Source organism: Empidonax traillii, unplaced genomic scaffold (assembly GCF_003031625.1).
Source record: "Empidonax traillii isolate 1590-97213 ecotype Southwest subspecies unplaced genomic scaffold, ASM303162v1 scaffold4:size3804566, whole genome shotgun sequence".
Lineage (NCBI taxonomy): Eukaryota > Metazoa > Chordata > Aves > Passeriformes > Tyrannidae > Empidonax > Empidonax traillii.
In genome coordinates, this window is record NW_020955197.1 from 3,464,125 (window position 1) to 3,481,498 (window position 17,374).

Genomic DNA, 17,374 nt, shown 5'->3' on the forward strand with positions numbered 1-17,374 from the left:
TTCTGAACACAGAATGATTTTTAGGAGAGGAAACAGGAAATAATAAAGAGGATTGGAGACCATCTCTCCCTTCCTAAATTCCTGCTCCTTTTCCATCATTTTCACAAATGCCAGGGATTCATGTAGAAGGACATCAGCTTCAAAGGTTTGCTGGAACCAGTAATCCACAGATGCAGGAGCACTGTGCCATCTCCTGCTTCTCTAACTCCACCACTGCTGTCTGATGGAGGGTCTTATATAGTGCATCATCTCTAACAAGATGAAGTCTGTTTAGGATTACCTATTTTACTCCCATAGGCCTTTTAAGCAGAGAAGACAAATTAGGCCACCACACTTAAAAAGGCTTGCTTCTTCCAAAACTTTAAACTCATTGCTTGTTTTTGTGACACTCAGAAAAGCAACAACCACCAGCCACACTGCAAGAATTCAATGACAGTTCTCTTCTTCAAATTTCAGCAAACAGTCTTTGTATTATTTATTGTCTAGTAAATAAAGTTGAAATGCTTTTCAGCCTTGGTTGCAAACTCAGTACCCAGCTGCAGTCCAACAACAGCAGGGAATAAAGCTGCCATTGTAAAATGTCTTTTTTCTCCTGTGTGCCTGCTTTCCATAGATTTCATTATTTCTCCTGGATCTGCACACTGTCATATCTAGGGCACAGTGATACTAAGTAAATAGGGAGAAGGGATGTGAAATTTTTATCATCAGGAAACAACTGGCTGGGAGGTGATATCATATTCAACCTTTTCCCCCAAAAAACATGGAAGAGAGCATGTGCCATTCCTCTAGAAGAAGACCTGTGCTATTCTTGCCTGACAGTTTGGGATTACACACACAAACACCTGAAGTATTCAGACTTTGTGACAGAGTAGTTAGCTGAGAGGCTGCAATAAGCAACTCTACTGGATTAAAACAGTTTTTGGCAAAGGGACAGCCTTGTGTGATATTCCTCTAGAAATACCCTAATTATACTGCAGTTCTTTGATATTAAACACATCGAAGGACAGCTCATGCACAGCACTGGGTGAACATACACCTGTACAGAAACACAGTGGTCAAGAGCAGAAGTCAGCAAGTTAATGTCAAACAGGTAAATCAACTTCTCAAAATATTTCATAATCTTTCAGAGAATCGTGGTTTAAGAGTTTCCACAGTTGCTTGTTCCAAACAAATCTCAATGGCTTTTTCTTCCCTGAGTTAAACCGTTCTCATGTTGGATGTACATAAGCTTCAAGAACCAGCACCACTGTTTAGTGGTTCAACTATTTCCCTCCAGGTTCCTTGGGAGTTTCTGGGCAAACACCATCCAGTCCTGGTAATTTGTTATTATTCATTTGGTTGATTTTTTTACAAATTCTTTTATCAACACTTGATTTGAAGCAGACAAACCTGGTGGAAACCTCCTTGGGTTCTTCCATAACAAATACACATGCAAGAAATTAGGAGTAGGGCTTAAATTCAAGGCTATTGAGTAGGGTGTTTTTAAAAGTTCTTAGTACCATACACAGAACTTTTACAATTATTTTTCACAAATTTCTTTAAAATTGTTAGAATTTTAAACCAGTCAAATCAACAATGAGAATGGAAATGATAATTTACATTGTGCTTAAAAGAAATCTTTTAGACTGTTCCTAAAAGAAAAAGGATATCAAAATAACTATGCAAGGAGAAAGAAGTAAAATAGCATATATATATTTATACACCAAAAGATTAATTGTACACTATTATAAAATTTGACGCTAGAGATGCTGTTTAATATATTTATTATCTAGATCAAAAAGAAGGAAGGTTGAGATGCCAAGTTTATAGATGACAGAATTACTTAAAGAGGTGATGTCAAATTTCCAAGGAATATAATGAAGTTCAATTAATTACTAACACTAGTAATTTAACTTTACCTAGTGCCATTATATAAATGTGATAATTTCAGCTAAAGTACTGAATCCAAACTAAAAAATATAAATGCAGATTCAGAAAAGCAGATACAAGGTTATGAAATAATAAAAATTATGTGAGGAAAGTTAAGACAAGGAGCAAAAAAAATTATGAGTATTTTAATGTAAATGTAATGTAAATTTTAATTTAGACAGAAGAATGAACATAACAAAGATATTCAAAGTAATGAATGGTTTAGAGAAAGAACATTGAGACTTTTAATTACTCTTATGAGACTATAGAGAGAAATGTTCTATGAACTTGAGAGGCAGCAGAGGTAAAGCTGATAAAAGTACATTCTTTTTTTCCATACAATGCAAAACTCACTGGTGGAACCTGCTGCCAAAACAGCAGTAATATGAAGAACTTAATAAAAATAACAGCAGAATTAAATATCTACACCCTGTGGAGTTATCAAAATAGTAGGTAGACAACTATCCATCATTTCACACAAAAATAAGACAATAAAAAACTTTAAAATGTTTTGTGGAACTCAAAGAGGAGTATGAGTCACAATAGAGAGCAAAAGATAATATGAAAATTAAGCATATACAATACACACATGATGATCTTTAAGGTACCTTCTAGCCTATTTTACAAGCTGAAACCTTTCCTGTTTATTATTTAACACACTTGCACTTATGTTAAAATGTTTCCAAGGAGTAGTAGGAGAACAAGAAATCAATAATCATCCGATATTGTCACCTAGAGAAAAAGTACTGAGAAGTGCAGACCACTGCTTGCTAAAAAGGATTGCATAGATATGAAAAACAACCTCAACTCTATAGCGAAAATAAAATTCAAATAAAGTTTCTGAACAAACAGGGTCATATAAGCATTTTCCACCTACAGAACTGATTTCTTTCAGACGGAAAAAAAGATGGAAAAAAACTTGCAAATTCCACTTTTGGGTTCCCATTCCAGATGAATAAGTGGGTAATTTAACTGCGTTTTTTTCTGATTATGGACACTAGGACCAAGAGAAGCCATGGCATGCCCATGGTTGTAACACTAATCACTTGCACCAATACTGACTTCATAACACATATTTTATGTTTTCTTTGGTTGAACTCTGCCAATTCACACTTTGAAATTTTTATTGCACAGTTGTACAATGGTATGTACAAAAACAAACATGTAAGAATAGCTCCAATGTTCTTGGGAAAGAGAGGAAATCTGAATACTTTCAACTGGATCTCAAACTGGAAATCACATGAGAACCTCCATTTTACATATTAAAACACAACAGCATGGTTGTTTGTATTTTGGGTTTGTTTGTTTGTTGTTGGATCTTGTGTGGTTTTTTGTTTGGTTGGGATTTTTGAGTTTGCTTACTTTTTATTTATATGATGGAAGAGTGTAGAAATCAGCTACTGCCAGTCAGTGCCCCTAAACTTTGCAGGAATTTCTTCCTCCTCCTGAGGTACTAAGCTTCACTCTCACACAAACTCCAAGCTCTGTCAAAGCCAGCACTCCTGAGCACAAACCTCCCACATGGCATCTTACTGCACCTCTTTGCCCCTGAAATACCACTCCCTTTGTATTGACTTTAGTGCTTTTGATTTCTGTGCAGCTGAAAATATCAATGTAGTGGAAAATATTAATACAGTGCTACAGGGGAGACAAAGAGAGGGAATTCACTAGCAAGCCTTATTTAAAAACAGGGGAGCACAGAAAAATGTAATGTGCAAAGCACTTTCCTCCAGTACCTGGGAGATACCCTTGTTGTGTTAAAATAATACAAAGAGAATGTAGGGAAGATCCCATGGCTCCCGTAAATAGCACAGCCTGACTAGGTGCCCTTCCAGGATGTGTTTGAGATTGCTCCCCACCACAGAGAGATGGCTCAAGCTCTTTATTAGTAGCAGTATTAACATTAATAAGTAATACTATTAATATTAATAATGATCATTATTAAGACTTTTTTTGTTGTTTGCCCTAGGAAGGGAGTGGGGCTCCTGCCTGAGCAGAGTCTAGTGGGTCCCAGCATCCCCAGAGGATGAGTCTACCTTGAAACAGGGGGCAAAAAAAAATTAGCTGCACCCAAGAAGGCGGGTGAAGAAAGCAAAAAAACATTAAATGCAAAGTTATCAATTACCTCAGAGGATGCACAGTAACAATGCAAACCCAGGTACAGAAAAGCAAAATGGGTACCACTTCTCAGAAAAGTATAAAAAAAATTAGCCACCTTTTTCACAGATGGAAATCATAGTTATTTTTTTTTTTCACTCAGAGGCTCTATTTACCCTCCCCAGCTGTTGTCATGTTGTTTCCCTAGCCGCATTTTGTGAGTGCCTAAAAGGTTCTTTGAAGTATGAGGGTAGTGCTGTGAGCAGCACTGTGTTATCACACGTAGTCCCAGAGTCAGAAGGGTTGAGATCAGCTCAGTAGCAACAGGCTATTACTTATTATACTCTTCTGTGTGGTCATTTCTTTCAAACGTTTGTACAATCCATTTACAGCGCAGAATCCTTCAGCCGATCCAGTGACAAGAGTTGCACTGAACCCTCCCCTCCCCACCTTGTCTAATCTTATGCAGTAAAATAGAAGGTTGGGGGTTTTTTGCAGCACTGTTTTAAACTCATCTACACCACATTTAATTTTCCTACTGCTGCTAATTTGAACAAACATTTTAAAAACCTCAGCCACCACTGAAGTGCCTTAAATAGACACATAAACCTGAAAAACAACAGCAATAACCAAATGCTGCAAATTATATACAGTTTATGGTGGAGATAATTTAACATATCTAGTCAGAATATCCATTTTCTCCTAGAGCATAAGAGTAGGACAAATTATACATGGAAAAGAGGAGGGAGAAGGAAGAAAATAAAGCTTTCTTAAGCACAAAAACTTGTCAGTGTCCTAACAGCAAGTAACCTGTCTAGTATTTCATACATTTTAAATCCGTGTCAGGGCTCTGGATGTACTCCTGCCTTGTGTCCTTACCCGCTTTGTTACAATACAACTTTGAATAGAGATATTGATAGTGCCCTGAAGAAATGTATAGTGTCTGGATGTTGACACCTCCAAAAGGAAAGAACAAAACAGGTACATCAAGGTAGTGTAGCAGTGCTGGAGTTCTCTCTGTCCTTGTGTCCACCAGATATGGTGGAAAAATCACAGCAGAATATTACTTCCAGCATGACTGTAACAATGTTTCTTCTATTTAGTTTCACCCTTGATGAAATATATACTTTTTGACTCTCTGGAAGCCATTACAAGGCATCATCCTTGCAAATTACATTATTCAAAATGTTAAGGAATATTGAAATAAGAATATGGGGTAAGATCCCACTGGCTGTAGATTCTTTTATTTGCAGTCTTTTTAAAAGGTAATACTATTTTTCCTGAATGTTTTCCTTATTCAGTTTATGAAAACTACCTCCTCATAATAATTACTCTCTAAGTTTTATAACTACTTTGATTGGGTAATCTGTAAAAAAGTCTTGCTTTGTTCTACATACTTCATCAAATCTTGTATATTGTTCTTCTTTTGCTTGCTGACCTGCTTTCAAAAGCAAATGGTATTTCTACAAACTCTGTCTGCAGTGACACCTGAACTCCTCATTACAACACTAATTTGGAATTACAACATTTGCTGAACTTTCCCTATATTACTCTCACAGCAGACTCTCAAGGAGGCATTTTTTTGAATCTGGCTCTTTGACCAGATTCAAAGATGCATTGTCAAATCTCTCCATTACTAAGGGATTTCTCACCAAATTCTTTTGCGGAACTTCAACAGTGTGAGGTGCTGCTTTTCAATCTGCTGGTTTTTGATTGGGCCTTTTTGGCGCTAGGGCAGTCACAAAAAGTCTGACTGGCATCAGAGGAAGACACAACTCCAGACCAAACTGCTGTGCCTTCCTTTCAAAGGCAGACAGCCTCAAGAACAAAGTGTTCTCCAGTGTTCTCAATAAACAGGCAATATTTCACCAGGAATAAAACCAATCTTCAGCACTTCTGAGGAACGGAATTTCTGTATTTATGCACTAAGACTTCAAAATTCAGCATGAAGTTCTTCTTTTTAAAAATATCATGGTGCTAAAACACATTTTCTTATATTCTATATATTCTGAGGTAGATGAGTGAAAATGAATACACAGTGTAAGAGCTGCATGAAACAAATATTTAGTAACAAATAAACTCTTATTCAATAACACTATATAATGTAATCTCTGGTAATGCAGCTTCATATATTCCCAGAACAGACAATAAAGTCTTAATTTTTAATAGACAATTCCAGAAACTACAACCACGACTATGTAAACCATTCTTTTATCAAAATGCAGGGGTGTGTACTAAACTTCAGAAAAATAGCTGAGTAAACTGTTTCTTGATCTTCACTATATGCTGTGTGTTGATCTAAAACATTTAGGCACCATTTGTTCTTTGAGATTGAGAAGGAAAACAGTCCTGGGAGTACAGAAAATACACAAGATGCTTTGGTGCACATGAACATACTCATGAATTTCAAGTTCCCTCCAAATTTAAAAAAACAACAATCCAGCTACAAAGCAGCCTCCTACTCAGCAGCAGAGAAGACATTCCAAAGAGCTTTTATCTACTCTTTCCCTATTGGTATTTAAAATTTTAATCAAATGGTAATTAAAGGTCAACAAACAGCTTTTTATATTAATCTTAAATTACAGCTAATACTATATATTAGAGGTATAGCAACACATAGTTGTTTTATATGCTGAGGGTAGGAGAAATCATACTTTTTTTGGTGCAAAATACTAAAAAGCATATCTGTTGGGCAGTTGCATCTTAAGTTACTATTTCTGATTGCATGAAAGCTTCAGATTAGCAATGCTGCTCTGAGTTTTTCACACAGTTAAATAACATTACATAAAGGAGTGGTGTCCATTTTGCTTTTCCAAAGTGGCTAGCCTTCAGAACAAAAAGTTTGCTAAGATAAAATCTTTTTTTCCCGTCCTGAACTTTGTTACTTTAGCACTTGAGCACACCAAGAAAATATAAAAAAAGAAAGGAAATAGGAGAAAGAGAAAGAAACAACACTTAAATATTTACTAGCCATTTTTCTTACATGTTTTTTGAGATGTAAAATATAAAATAATCCATATATATTTCTCAGCTCAATTAATTACAAATAACTTACCTGCAGAATCATGTAAATCTGTCAGTTGTGCAATTTTATTTTTCCATGTGCTATCTTGAGATAAGCAGGTCTGTAATATTATATTTCCACTGACATAATTGTGCATGAATTCTGATCTGATTTAGTATTACATGGTGCAAAAGGGGACACATTTTCTTTAATATAACCCATTAGAAAAGGAAAGGAATTGCCAGTGTATGGAGTCTGAGGATTTTGATTGAAAAACTCTGGGACTTTGGGGTCAACTCAGTGGAAAAGTAACTTGCTCAACTACCACAGGCACTAAGCAGTGTGACAAGCAAACCTAATATGCTGGTGCAATTACTCAGTTAGACAATCAATAAAAACAGTGCACTATCAGACGGCTACAGCTGTACATTAAGCTATCATATTACTTCAGATGTAGATTTTCAGCTATGCTGAGCTCCAAGCCTCAGCAACAAACCTCAGATGAAAACCCAGACTACAATGCACCATCCATATTGCTGCAACAGCCACATTGCTGATCCTCCTCTTCTCCCACAGCATCATCTCTGCCACTCCTTCATTCTGATTCAAATACACTGTGTCAACCACATGCTGCCACTGAGGACTTGGGTCCATGTAGCACTTACGTTTGCACATCTCAACCATCGCTTCTCTTCTACAAGTTGTGTCTTACTGTATTAGTAAGTGTGAGCAGGTCTTGGTAGCGGGGGCTGCTACCTGTGAGAAGGTGGCTTCTGTGAGAAGATGGCTTCTGTGAGAAGCCGCTAAGAGCAACGGCCAAGCCAATAGGAAATTATAGTAAATGCCTCTGTGATAACATATATAAGAAGGAAATAAAAAAAGTTATTGCACAGATGTAATTGCAGGGAAAAGTGAAGTGAGAATATGGGAGAGGAACAACTATGCAGACATCAAGGTCAGTGGAGAAGGAGGTGCTCCAGGTGCCAGAGCAGAGATTCCCCCACAGTCCGTGGTGAAGATCCATGGTGAAGCAGGCTGTCTTCCTGCAGCCCACGGAGGACCATGGAGGTGCAGAGATCCACCTGCAGCCTTTGGACGATACCCATGCTGGAGTAGCTGGATGCTCAAAAGAGAGAAACCCATGCTAGAGCAGGGTCCTGGTAGGAACCTGCAGACCCATGGAGAGAGCAGCCCATGCTGGAGCAGGTTTCCTGGTAGGATGTGTGACCCTGTGGGGGACCCACATTGTGACAGGCTATGCCTGAAGGACTGCATCTTGTAGAAGAATGACCCATATTGGAACAGTTTGTGGAGAATTGCTACCCATGGGATGGACTTATATTGAGAAGTTTGAGAAGTTCATGGAGGACTGGCCCCCCGGGGGGGACCCTAAGCAGGACAAGGGGAAGGACTCCTCTTCCTGAGCAGTGGAAGGGGCAATGTGTGATGAACTGAACACCCATTCTGTGTCTCCCTGCACCACTGGGAGGCAGGACATAGAGTCTGGGAAGGAGGGAGGCGGTGGACAGGAAAGTGTTTTTAAGATTTATTTTACTTCTCATTATCCTGCTCTGTTTTTTTTAGTAATAAATACAGTTAATATCCCCAATTTGAGTCTGTTTCACCTGTGATGGTAACTGGTGAGTGATCTGTCGCTGTCCTTATTTATCATGAAACCTCTGTTATATTTTCTCTCCCATGTCCAGTTGTGGAGGGGAGTGATAGAGTGGCTTCTGTGTGTGCCTGGCATCCAGCCAGGGTCACTTACTTTTACCCACTACATTTACCCATTACTGTCCCTGGGACTTAGATGAAGACTTGTTTTTTATTGCTCTACACTTTGCTGTAGAAAAAGTTCAAAAGGCATCTCTCCAAAACAGGTCTTTGGGGCTGTTCTTTGGAAGGTTAAAATAGGGAGCTGTGAATAAACCTGAAAAAATACTCAGGGAGCTGCCAAATAGTCATGTATCAGTGACTACATGGCTTGCTTAAAGATGCAAGTGGTTCATGGCAGTAGTTTAAATGGAACTCAATTCTCATAATTCCGTGTGAAACCAGTTTAAAGAAACTGTTTTAGAGAATGAGGAATAGTCCATACTCACTCATGTAGGAATCTCACTCACTTCTCTCATGTAGGAAGGTTTCAAAGAAAACCCAGAAGTAAAATGTTTTGGTTGTTTCCTTTAACACTCATCATTTCTCACCCAAGTCAGAGAGAAGACCATACAGATGTTTTCTGGCTATACCTTAAAGTTACTTTTTGCGGAGCTAGGTAAAAACAGCCCTTTTCTTTGCCTCAAAGAATTTAAATTGGCTTAGTTACATTAAGAAATAATATTAAGGGTAGAGGGAGAATGTAGGGCAAAACTATGTCACATTCTTAAACATCTACCATAACTAAAACATATTATTCATTTGATAAAATAATTTATTGAATTACACTTGGATTGCTTCATAAATGAGAAACATCTCCCACACTACTTGGTCGCAGCTGAAAAACACCATGTACATGGATAAGCATATTTCATTTATGGCCCCCCAGGGACTATTTCTGATATGCACACACCTCCTCAAGTGCTAAACTTCAGATATAAATATCAGATTCTGATCTCACTAATACTTATTTTACTTCAATAATTTTGGAAGTATTTCAGGACTGTACCAGGACAAAGAAACCTGATCTCATAAAAATTAAACCTCTCAAAGGCTGTCCAAATTACCTGTTTCCAAAGGTACATCTTACAGTGATGATGAAGCCCTTATGATGTCCTAGTACAGGGCAGGAAGAAAACTGCTTTTTGTGGAAGTTGCTGTGCAAAGGCTCCACATGATCCAAGGTATATCCAAGCAAAAGTAACTCCATTGCTGTGACTTGGGCGTGATCCAGTGATCAAACCCAGCATAAGCTGGTATTCCAGAGTATGGGCTGAAGCATTCTACACCACCAGTTCTCCTATTAAGTAAAATTTTTATAAAAAATACACACCTCTTACGACTATCTCTACATGAATAACTAAACTGAGCTGAAACAAAACCGCACTGAGAAGTCTGACTCCATTCACTCTCTATTTTTTAATATAATTTTTCCACCACATATTTTATAGGAAATAACTGCCACTACAACAGATCACCATCTTCTCTTTTATGGAATATAAAAAATGTAGGCTACATCAGGGTTATCCTTCCTCCTCTTCATGATCTACTCTCAGTAAAAATACAGGGCATGCTTCTGAGACAGGTTACAAACTTATCTTGGCTTGAGAACAATATAGTACCTCTCAGCAGCAACCATTAAAAGCTTTAAAACATATTTTAATTTGACTCAACTATCATTCATTACAAAAGCTTCTATTTATCTTGAAGTACAATAACATTGACTGAGAACTGCAAAGAATTTTTCAAAGAATGAAAGCCCAGAGAGAGAGTAGCCAAAGGTGCAAATGATTTGAATATTTTTTATTAATAAAATATTGCTATTGTTAATAAAAAGAAAAAATAAAATAGTGTTCATATCATGCATCTTCCTCCACTTAAGTCTGCAATAGTAGCAGTTATCACTGGCCTGATTCTGTGGCATGCTGAGGGCTTCCCGCAAAATGCTGAGCTTAAATTCTTTGTGATTATCTGATATCTTACCTGGAGCTTGTTCAAAGAATAAAGCTATGTGAAAAGCACATGTGAGCTTCTAAAATGACAAACTAAAATCTTAGATACATAGATTACGTATATTGACCACTATGTTATTATAACATAACTATGTAAAAATCCTTCTGATAGCTTATTGATTTAACGTAATTTAACTGAGCCCTATTTGCTAAGATACTGTATAAGCCAGTGTTTGGAAAGGAGCCAAAAGAAAAAAAAGAAGAAAGAGAGAGCAATCAGATTAAACTGTAAATCTGGGGTTGGCATAGGCTTAGCAAGCATTACAGAACATACAGAATGCAGAATGTGATACTATTTCTTAGAAAAACTAGTATTAAATAATAGACAAATGCCAGAGCCAAACAAACTACATCTCTTTCAATTCCTAAATATTCTATCAGCGGCCATATGACAAAGAAGCAGTATTAGGAAAAAAAGGTTCCACTGCTAAGCACCACTTTGTAACTGATACAAGAAGCATACCTGTCATTTTAGTTTATTATTGATATTGCAAGGGAAGATGAAAGTTCAGATTCTCCAGAAAAAAACCCACATCCTCTGACCTTAAATTGACAGCCTTGTCTATCCTACCTTAATTGCAGCAGAGGGTAAAAGAAGTTACTAAAATCTAGAACATTAGAACGAGACTAAGTAACATGGTAAGTGCAAATTTACCTTGTCAAACTCCTCTCAGTATTCTACACCATTGCTAATAAAATGCATTACATTAACTAATTACATACATTTAAACAGTCATCATCATTAGTTTATTACTTTTGTAACTCCGCAGTTTTGGGATATTGAGCAATGCCCCTCCATCACACATAGCCTACATCAGCGCATGCCCATGCTGACCTCATCAAGTAGCTAGAGTTACCCTTTCACCGTGAGTAAGTCACTACCATCCAAGTAAGCTCTAAAGAAAGACACTTTTCATAATCCCACAACAATCTGCGAAGTGAAACATATGGACAGGTTTAGGTAGAGCCTGCAAGGAGTCCTTACTAAATGGAAAACAGGTGCTCCTGTTCTCTGTAATGTCCCATTTATTGTTAAGTCCAATGGTTACAGGACTAACAGGTGCCTCGTGGTAATCAGGGAGTGAAGACACTGGCCATGGTCAAACAGCTGGGACATATTTTACATATTTGCATCATATGCTTCAGTTTCAATTAAAGTGAAGTTTTGGCATATTTATTATTCATGTAACTTTCTTTGCATTAGAAGACCCATTTTCCTGAGTCTACTATTATGCCATATGAAAAGAAACCAAGAAAAATGATAAAAGCCAGAGGCTATGATCAGCTGGTGTGACGAAATTTGCATTTGTTTTCCCACGAAACTTCGTTTTGCACATAGCTTTAAAAACATGCATACATGAACTAAAACAACACAAAAGTGCACCCTTCCATTTAGCCAAAAATATGTAACAGGAAGAGCAGTATGAGAGTATGTCTAGGGTATTAAAAAGGAAAAACCAGTCCTGTACTAGCTTTGAATGACAATTCAGTCCTAACCATGTGCTTATAATTTACAACCCTAGTGCAAAATAACGCACACTGCAAACATACTGAATATACGCGGTAGTCCACATACGCTTATTTTAAAAAGTGTAAGGTTTTTTCCCATTCAAACAGCATATTCAATCTTGAGAGCTCAAAACATTTGCAATAACGAAGACAGCTTTGAATTTATAAAAATCAACCTTAACACCTTCTGTACAGAAAGACAGCTCTTAAATATTCAATAAAAGGGCTCACTGAACACACACGGTAATGTCAGTACTCACTTTTATTCAACCTTGGTAACTAGATCTAGAAGAATGTTTGAACTCTAGTGTCAATTTGAGAAAGCTGAATATTAGATCACAACACTGAAACCTAGAGTGATATTTCTAATTAGGTATGTTTTGCCTGGCGCTTGCTAATCACCAGAGAACTGGGGGGAGGGAGGGCTGACCCCCGCCCTCACCTTCCCCTTTAAAGGAGTTTGTTTAGCAATTTCCAAAACCCACTAAGCACTAACTACATAGGCTGGCTTAAACTACAAGCAGTCAAGTACTGTTCTTTCTGAACCAATCGCAGTGTTTAAAATATACAGGAATACACACACTACTAGTATAATACATTTGCATCTGCTCTAATAATAAGGCAGAAAGAAACAGGAGAAAATGGCCTCAAATGGATGGCAGATCAGTGTTTATCTGAAAACAAATGATGATTCAAAGCCAGCATGTTAAGATAAAATACAAGCTCTTCACAGCTACATGATGGACCCTTGCAATAAATCACGTATTTTATTGCCAGAAGTGGATGCTCATATTATTTAGTGTTAAAAACTGTCACATATGTGTTTTGTAAAAGAAGGTTTTGTTATTACAATGTTTGCTCATTCTGAAATTATGTAGCTAACAATTTAAATGGCGCATAGAAGAATTTCACAAAATAGCTTTCTGTCAATTTTAAAATGTTTGACCTGGCAATGGAACAAGCAAAATAATCTTTTTAAAAATCATTTCTCACATTTTAGGTGTTAGCTAACAGAAAAATAATCATTCAGGGTATTAACTAATCATGGTGAATTTTCTGACATTTCAAATGCTACTGCCAGCATATGAATTCTTATATTCTTCATATAAATGTATATCTCAGCCAGAAAAAAGGTCAAGAGCATAAATACACTGTTTTTCTCCTCTCAGAAAAAAAAAAAAAAAAAGCTTTACTACAAGAGAAGTGGGGGGAACATCTGTGAAGGTCAAAATAATCTGAATTTTAATACATAGTTGTTGTAAAACTATCTTTTCCTTTTCTTCCACAAATAACACCTTTCTGATACGAAAATACCAGCAACAAAGGGGCTGTCTTCACTGCACTTGTCTCACCAGTAAGCCATCCTGCCAGTACTAGCCATTGCTTCTGTGGTGCAAGGTCATTTTAATTTCTTTTCTTTTTTTTTTTTTTTTTTCCCCTCTCCCTGGGGGATAACCAATCCAAGCAGTCTGATAGCTGGGCTAAATGTGGAAATCAGTTGTTGTTCACTGTGGTTGCAATACTCAACCCAATCAGCAGCCTCTAAACTGAACCGCGTCCACTCAAATAGCTGAATGATCCGCCACAGTTTCCCACCTTGCAGGGCCACAATGCAAACTTCAAATCAAGTGGATATCTAGGAGAATCGTGATTATTTGAATGTCATATGGAGTGCAAAACATTTAAGCCATTCTCCAACCAAGTAATTCTTTTAAAATTTTAGATGTCAATATCCCAACTTCAACCAGTATGGAGTTGCTATTTCCATACCATTTTTCACCTGAAGTGCAGCCCTATTTGTAATATTCAAGACAGGTGGAATTTTTGTCCTTCAAAAACAGTTGTTGCTGCAGTTATCTTCACAAAAGCTATCAAGTTCCAGACATGCTGAATTATTTTTGTTCCTGGCAAAAAAAATATTTGACCCAGCTCTGGACTGGGAAAAAAAAAAAAAAAAAAGAAAGAAAGAAAAAAAAAAAAGGCAGGATTTATAGACCTCTATCCTTTTCTGCAACACACAGTAGCATTATTAGGATGATAAACAGATCTGTCCAATTTTCTGGACTAAAACACTTCAACTCCTTTTTTAACTGTCGGTAAAAACAGTGTCATGTCTAAATTCTCCCATCCCCAGATACCCAAGTGCTAGGAAACATAATTACCTTGTCATCTCTGTCATCCTCTTCTTCCTCGTCCTCTAGCATGTCCTCCACTACCTGCAGACAGAAACAGTAGTAGTTGTCATGATTTAAAAAGGAAGAGTTTTGTTCTGTCAATTCTAAGCCTTTTGTAGATGAAAACTTTATTAACACTTGAAATAAATTCAGAGGGAAAATGTACAACTAGGAAAAAACACTTGATCTAGAGATTCAAATTTAGGAAAGCATTATAGCTTTAATTGACCTACATTAGGGAATTATATACTGAAAATCCTTCCTGCACAAAATGCTTGCTTGACAATTTAAGTATTTAAAAGGTAGTTCAAAATTCAGTATATGCTTGCTTTAATTAAAGGAATCCTTTGTCAGCTCCACTGGTGCCTACGCAGCACACACATATGCTAACTTCAAATTTACTGTTACCTACATAAAAGTGCAACATTTTTAATAGAATTTACAGTATTCACCAAGAGATTTTTGAAGAATACAAAGCTGGGAATAAATTCGTAGTAGCTTATCTCCTTATAATCTTCAACAATGATATATGCCATATGCTCTATCAGCATTAGCACTGTGTTTCTTAATAGTAATTTTATACAATCTGTGCATTTAACTTTATGCACATTCATTGGTAGCTGCAGCTGCCACGTATCTGTGTCTGTGTAATTTTCCATATTAAGTTTTTCAGTCTAGCACTGGGAAATATACACATACACACTCAATTCATTCTACAAATATTATAATTATTCATCACACCATGAGCACGAAATGAACCACTAAATCTAGTTTACAGAGATTAAATGACTTTCCAAAGATGGGCAGTAGCAGATTCAGACTTAAAACTCAAAGATCCCTCCCTCATGACACTGTGATCAATGACCCTAAGAGGAAAATTCTCTGTTGGTGGAATGAAAAAGAGCTGTACCTCCTTATAACCAGAAAATAATGTGCCTCTTCGGATCCTTATTTAATCTAAGTGCGTATTAGGATATAAGAAGAGCCATAACAAAGGTCAACAAAGATCCATCTAGCCAAGTGTCCTATTATGAATGCAAAAATTGTATACATATTATAAAACATACACACAGAGGAAAAGAGAAGGAAAAACTCACTGATATGAAACAATAATAATTTGGCCTATTTTACAGACTTGCTGCCCACTAAAATGGTAGTTTATTATGTGATATAGGGGATGCTACAAACAATTTTAGTGTACTTGTCATTTAAGACAACATATTAAAATTACAATTTCATAATCAGCCCCCAAACACAGCTGTAAGGATATTCCCAAATCCATGTCCAAGAACTTAAGGGACTTTTACATTATCCAAGAGTCAAACTCAGGTACGAGAAGACTGGAAAAATAAAAGTGTGTGTATTGGTTTCCTGTCTCAGTTAGCTCAAATATTAGGAAGGTCACGGTTAGTCATGTTAAGTGGGCCCAGGCAAAATATTAACAACGCACGGTTTGATGTAACGTGCACATCTAGTAGAGCACTGTGCATACACGCAAGTCAACTGCACAGTTCAAAACATTTCCAGTTTCAGCTGCTCCTCCTTGTTTGAACTCTGTTCCAAAACACCTCTAACAACAAAGGAACGTCTAGTTCTGTCTACTGCCTGCTCTGTCCTGGAATTTACAATCAAAGATAAAACTAGAAGCACAAAGCAACCATAGAAAGCGAGCACGTCGAAAAGTATGAGAAGGAAGCATGACCTGAGCAATTAAGGAATTACTCTTGAATTCCTTCCTGCCCAGGACAGAAATTTTAGCAGGAGGAGCCTGACTGACTAAACTTTCTGTAGCCTCTGACCTGATGCCAGACAGGCAGGTGTACTTCTGAGTCCCCTCAAGCTGAAGAATAATCCAGGCTGTGCTCTTGCCACTATCCATAAAGAAGTTTCCCTCCTGTTCTTTGCTGCCCTTTTAGACCAGGTCTGCTCCATCGCTCCAAAAAAGGGGATCAGAAACAGTGACAAGAGAGTTTTGGTCACAGGGAAATGTTGAGAGCACATTGCTGAAATGAGTGTCAGCACCTGCTTAGCTCAGTACACTGTCTTACACATCAAATTTGGAGGTGTCTGAGACGTCCTGTCTTCACTGACCTCCCTGTGAAAAAAACGGCATTTCCTGTTTTGCATGCGCCTGCATCACCTTCTTGTCCCTTTCCTGGTAGCTCACTGTCATCTTCCCAGGCCTGTTCCAAGTCTTTGGGGAGCTGAACTGTAAACTGCATCACTGGGCAGAGTTCTTCAAAAAAATGCATCTCAAACTTTTAATGCAGTGATCCAGTTTACTAAGCAGCTCCAGGAACACTCCACCAGTTCTACCAATAAAATGATGAACTGAAAAGAGAGGATGAAAACAAACTGTTGAGGGCTGCAGCAAGATGAAAAACCTCTTAAATCGGTTTTGCCACATGCAAAAAACCCACTTAACTCCATCAGTAGTTGACTAAAGTCCAAGGTATAAAACAGATCTGTTGGCTCACATACTCCCTACTGCCTGGAGCTGACTAAACTCACTAAGTCTCTTACTTTTCAACTTTTCAATATTCCCCAGACACTAAAGATCTCTTTTATGTACATCCAGAAATTCCTTGTCTTGACAGGGTTGAATAGCCAAATGCCTATCTCCCATTAGCATTAAAGTTAGCAATAAGACCATCAGTTGAATTGGACATCTCTAAAATTATTGCAAATGATGTCAGAGAAATCACTTGCACAACAATACCTACTCTAAATTACCTGGATAATACTACTTTAGTGTCTCAGTTTAATTGAGACAAGGGTCTTTTGCTGAGGATGGATTAGGGGAAAAAGACCCAAACCTTTTTTTTCTAGCAATTATAGATTCGAAATTAAGAGACTCCGATTGAAGGAAAGCAAATTATGGAAAAGGGAAAAAGGAAAAATAACAGCCCTTTATTAAGTATGTGTGTATTAACGTAACACGAGGGAAAAAAGGAAGGGAAAAGAAACCAAGTAAAACAACCAAACAATACCCTTATACCCACCAATAATCCCCTTCA

General features: G+C 37.3%; 1 protein-coding gene across 5 annotated transcripts in view; it reads right to left on the reverse strand.

Annotated features, from left to right (window-relative positions):
• The window catches only part of MCTP1 (multiple C2 and transmembrane domain containing 1), a 177,412-nt gene that overhangs the window by 20,827 nt on the left and 139,211 nt on the right, over positions 1-17,374 (reverse strand). For 3 of the 5 annotated variants that reach the window (XM_027878239.1, XM_027878247.1, XM_027878228.1), the window contains one exon: positions 14,346-14,399. In XM_027878239.1, the coding sequence (XP_027734040.1) occupies positions 14,346-14,399 (54 nt within the window). Of the gene's footprint in view, positions 1-12,861; positions 14,120-14,345; positions 14,400-17,374 lie in introns of those variants that run through there. The other 2 variants (XR_003570587.1, XM_027878255.1) reach the window with 2 other exon arrangements.